General features: G+C 33.4%; 1 protein-coding gene across 1 annotated transcript; it reads left to right on the top strand.

Moving 5' to 3' along the window:
* Positions 1–2,055: 2,055 nt before the first annotated feature.
* On the top strand, positions 2,056–3,254 carry LOC117125548 (cilia- and flagella-associated protein 69-like; the record flags this gene model as incomplete). Its single annotated transcript, XM_033272082.1, is given in 3 exon segments — positions 2,056–2,118; positions 2,467–2,532; positions 3,093–3,254. Coding segments are annotated over 3 exon segments (291 nt in total), but the record flags the coding sequence as incomplete, so codon positions are not given.
* Between the last annotated feature and the right edge of the window lie 2,213 nt (positions 3,255–5,467).

Raw genomic sequence — 5,467 nt, 5'->3', positions numbered from 1 at the left:
TTAAACGAAGTGAAGTTTGTAATACGTCAATCTATACGTAATTCAACCGTATCAAGTTGTAAACACCAAGGTCATGAATAAAAACAATGTATAATTAAAACGGAATGAAGTAAAATCAGAATGACAAAGTTAAATAACATGGTAAAGTTGTTTGTTGAGTGAGGGCTGCTCCATTGAATATGTATAATGCCTCCTTTATTTTGAGATGATGAATTGATGGGGCGGAGTCAAGAATACGGAAACAGTCCTTGTACAAGTTTGCATGCATTTGCGTGAATTCTTAAGATGTTTTAATATGTGAGAGTTCCATGCGCGAACACTTGGCACATATTAAAAATAAAATACCCAAGGATTTGAACGGAATACCCAAGAACGCAAGACCAAGTCAAAATACCCAAGACCTTGGGTAAATACCCAAGCAGTGGTCACGCTGCTAGCAATGGCTAGGCCTTATTAAATTTTTCAGGCATTGCCTGAAATGATCGTTCTCAAAAGTATCGTCATATTTTTGAATTTTATTATTATTATTATAGTGTTTTTTTAAAATTTCTTTCGCGCTTTTTTACTTTTGACATAAATTGTTTAGCTTCATTTTGTCTGTATTTTAAAGTTTTAATTATTTAAATGTTTACTGCTTTTATATTGTGATTTTGGCTTAGGCCTATTGCCGTTTTGCCGTTTTGACTTATTGCCGTTTTGACTTATTGGTTGAAAAGTGTTGCCGTTTTGGCTTTTTGCCGTTTTGGTCATTACCGTTTTGACTTATTTGCCGTTTTGGTTTTTTTGCCGTTCTGTCCAGAAACCCAGTTTTATAGCTAGTGGTTTGAAAGCGCTTTTATGAATAGTTTTGTCGTCGCTCTCCCACTCGCACTTAGTTACGAAGTCAAGATGGCGATACTTTTGTAGCTAAGTGAATGTAAACAAGACTACATTATCGTAGATTGATGCTGTTGAGGTAATAGTTTTTGTGGTTTTAAACACCACAGTTAACATATAAACACATCAGTAGTATTCCGTTTATACTATATTAGTTTTTACGATTATTTAATCACTTAGAATGGCCTAGGCCTAGCTAGATCTCAGTCATTTTTCTTCTTTTCGGAGGACGGTGCCCACCGGGCAAAATTGTCCTCATCATGTGTGATTGCTCCAGGATGGAATCCGGTTGGGCCTAGCCCTAGGCCTTGGTTTTCAGTATTTACCTTGAATTGAAAGGTAGGCGAGTATTAACCTAACTAACTAGCGTACTAGGTCTCGGCCTAATTGAGTGAAATGACCCTCAACAACCGACACTCAAAATTACTTACCACCATACCAAGTGGCAGGCTAGCTAGGAAAGTAAGTATAACTATAGCCTAGGCCTAGGCTAGGTAGGCTAGGCCTAGCTAGGAGGCCTGGATAGTAGCTAGGCCTAGCCTAGGCCCTCGCTAGCAGCAGGCTCGGGCTAGGCCTGGTGGAGCTGCCAAACATCACTTTATTTATTTATTTTTTTTTTTCAGGGGAGAGGGTGGTGGGTCGGATTTGGAAGGCCTAGCCTAGGCCTAATCTAAGGCCACGAGAATGAAAGTTGTAGGTTGAAAAATTTTGAAAACACATGAGGCATTTTTTCATTTTTCATTATTCATTATTTTTTTTATAAATGCTGTCCACAAGCCGGCATTGGTAATTTTACATTTATTCCCAAGAAACAATGCTTACAGTCATAAATGTACACTAGCCTATAAAACAGATCCTTTTCTACATTTAAGACCTCTTTAAAAGTGCTGGTTAGCCTCAATGCTGTATACACATCTAGATGTGTATAAGAGACAGTCTCTCTCACTTTACATATTTGTTGCTAAATATAAAATAAGTGACAGATTTCTTTTTCATTCTATGTATTTGACAGTGTTTCCAATTTGAACTGCATTTTTTTTGACAATCATCATTCTTTCATTATTTTTTTATATTTCCTTTTATCATTTCAGCAATACAGTAAAATTGATTTTTTTTTTTTTTTATTAGCAAAACCTCGAGATAGCATAATCATGGAAAATTGGTTCTCGTTTTTTTCAGGGTGTGAAGCTTCAGCCTATTAGTTTCTCCAATGTCATCAAATTACTTACGGATCCTCATTCGGTGAGACACTTTTGTTTGTTTGTATTGATGGTAACCATGACAACAATGATAGCAATAATTTATTCATCAATGATTTATTTTTAAATTAAATTTTTTTTTTTTTTTTTTTTAATTTCAAACACAAACAAGAAAATTAGCACTTCATTCTACACTTAAAATGATAACTGAGACTAGAATATAAAAGAAATGCAAAATGGCAAATATAACAAGCTCTGAACTTGCATGTACAATTTAAATATATAAATGTTAACAAATTTTAATTGGATATTTATGATTATAACACAATTCTTTTTCACACTCGCACACTCATGTTGGTTTTTTGAACAATTATGTATTTTTTTCTTTCAGATAACACTTCACAGTCGTCATACTCATGCCCTGCAAAGGCTAATCAAGCATTATCAACATGGATTTGTATCCTTTTATTAGTTTTTAATATTATTTGACACCTCATTGGTTTAAATTTACAGTTGTATACTGTGTTCAATATTTTGAAAGTAATGACTTTTATGTTGTACGTTACTGAATCATGAAATAATTCATTAAATTTTTCATCAAATCATTAAAAAGTGTTTTTTTAACATTGAAAATAGGGAAAATAACAGCATAGCATGGTGTATAGTATATAAATGTTAGTTTAGTGCAATAAAATAGATTTCAACAGTTTTAACATCGCAGCATGTTTTTTTCATTATCCCTGAAAAACGATTTGCGACAAGTGACTGGTTTGGCTTGTCTTTGCCACATATTCATTGATTTATTTTTTGATTCACTGACTTTAAATTTATTTTTTGTCTTTTATAATATAAAAAAAACTCACAAAATGCAATTTGTCAATGTCTCTTCTCCAACTCTGTAAGATTGTTATAATAATACTAGAGAGGTACAAAAGTGATATAAATTTCAGGATAGCACTAATAGTGTTCTGGTGTGTGTTTTCAAAGCCAAGTTCCTACCTTAATGATGCAATACAGCTTTTGAAGGACTTGGTGCAGGTTTTCAAGGTGCTGAATGTGATGGCTGATAGGGTTTCAGATTTGCCTCTGTACCTCACCCCTATGATAAACATCCTGAAAATTTGCAGGTTAGTGAAAGGGAAAATGGTGTGTTTTATCCAACTGCAGTGGGAGCTCTAAGTGTTGAACTATGAATCTGTATATGGTTGAACATTATACTTTTATGCTACATTGAAACTTTCTCGCTAGTGGATTATGCTTGCATGCATAATCAGCCCACGAATTTCACGTCGGCAATTGGCAATTGCCAACCATATTGCCGAGCCAGAATTGCTACAGGACGGTAATTTTTTGCCGACCTAGGCCTAGATTTTTTTGCTTCAAAAACTGCTTGGAAAGTCAAAAACTTTGACTGAAACAGGCTATAGCAGACACTAAATTTCATGTACATCGTCAAACCAAGGAAATTGGTGGTTCATAAAACAGATTTGTTTATACAATAACTACTGTATTTCTAATAGGCATGCAGTACGTACAATTTGTGTACAATCGTCTTGTCTTTTCGCCTAGTCGTTTCGTAGGCTAGGCCTAGGTAGGAATAACGCTAGCCAGCCAAGGCCTACAACATCGCCCAATTGAAGCCATGTGGGCCGCGTAGATCGTAATGCTTATCTAAATCTATTATTTGTCTTCATTTTACAGTATTATTATATTTAAAATGTTGTTTATTATCTGAAAACAACAAAATTTAACATATTGTAGGCCTAATCCTACCGTCCGTAAACGCAATCACGATCGCATCACAAATTCACTACTGACAAGTACACTGTACACGTGTGGAAAATCCCAAATAGATCATTCTGGGCATGCACATGGACATGCATGGGCATTTTTGAAGCAGCCTGTGATGATACGATCGTAGCTTTTTACGAAAGTGATATTTCCCATGCCAAAGATAACAATAAAACAACGCTAAAACAAAATTTATACGGCGATTTCCTTATGTAAAACATATGTATTATACTACACTATTAAATTAATACAAGTACAATACTACCATTCTTTCACCAGCAATATATTGATTTAATAGAGAAATTAACAAAATCACAATCTGTAGATGACGATGTAAGGTCGAGTGTTCGGAAAAATTGTAGTTTATACTATTGGCCTAGGTAGTAAAAAATTGCCGAGGCTGCTGACTTCGGAGAATTTAAGGTCGGCAAACCTAATTTTTCCCTAATTTCATGGGCTGCATAATGTTCTATTAACCTACCACAGTGCATTGTAAATGTGCTGGATGACAAACATAGGGATGTTACATTTTGATGTATAAGGTGTTGTATTGTTGAAATGTTTATTATTAATTATCATACTAGTAATTGGGGTTTTGGCCTGTATGCATGAATGCAAAACAGAATTAATGAGAAAAGGGACTTCAAACTTGGAAAAACAGTTGGGAATATTTTATTTAGATGCTTTTATGTTTCAAGTTCATAGACAAAACAAATCATATATAAAATGTAGATATTGAACTTCTATACATATAGTACAGAAAAAATATGAAAATCTATTTTCATCAAATTTCATGTTCTAACCTATTTTGCCTGGTATCACAATTCAACATGAGGAGCAACATCATTTTGTGGTTGACGATCACATATTGTACAAACTTGACACATCTTGATATATTTAGCCTAGTTTATTGGACAAAATTTACTTATTTTAATCGGAGGGTAAAGACCAATGATGTATTATGCACCTTAATTAAATATTGGACGATTGAATGACTGTAATAACCCCTGTCTCTTATACACATCTAGATGTGTATAAGAGACAGCCCCCACCCTTTCCACTGTCATCAGATATCAGGTTTAGAAATTTCCATGGTTACAGTAGCAATATCCATTACCTGTCATTAGAATTCCCTAGGGTTAAAGATATATGGTCCCATGCAAAACTCAAAAAATTATAAACTCATTTTTGAAATTAACATTCAGATTTTGAAGTAACATCAAGATTTTCAACTTCAACATAGAAATTAGTGTATTTAAAAAAATGTTTACCCATCATTTTACAGCGAAATATAATAGAAATACTTCTAGAAACTCTAAGTGTTTCATTATTTTCATTTTAATTATCCAGTTTAAAAATCATGGTACACATTTTTAAAATTCAATAATTTTTATGTTATTGAATTTAGTTAATAATTAGTATGTTATTGAAAAATGAGCAATTAATTTTAAAAATATTTTTTTATGGTATTATGTCATTTTTAAGGGACAGTACAGTACATTTTTAACAATATGTACTGAGTCATATTTTTGTGCCCCATTTTCCAAATCCCTTCACACATCCTTCACTTATGTTTTTGTGTTTTTTGTTTTTAGGGCATT

Source organism: Anneissia japonica, unplaced genomic scaffold (genome assembly GCF_011630105.1).
Source record: "Anneissia japonica isolate Jap-2015-1 unplaced genomic scaffold, ASM1163010v1 scaffold466_len1169948_cov191, whole genome shotgun sequence".
In the NCBI taxonomy this organism is placed as follows: Eukaryota; Metazoa; Echinodermata; class Crinoidea; order Comatulida; family Comatulidae; genus Anneissia; species Anneissia japonica.
This window is presented reverse-complemented; position numbering and strand designations above follow the sequence as displayed.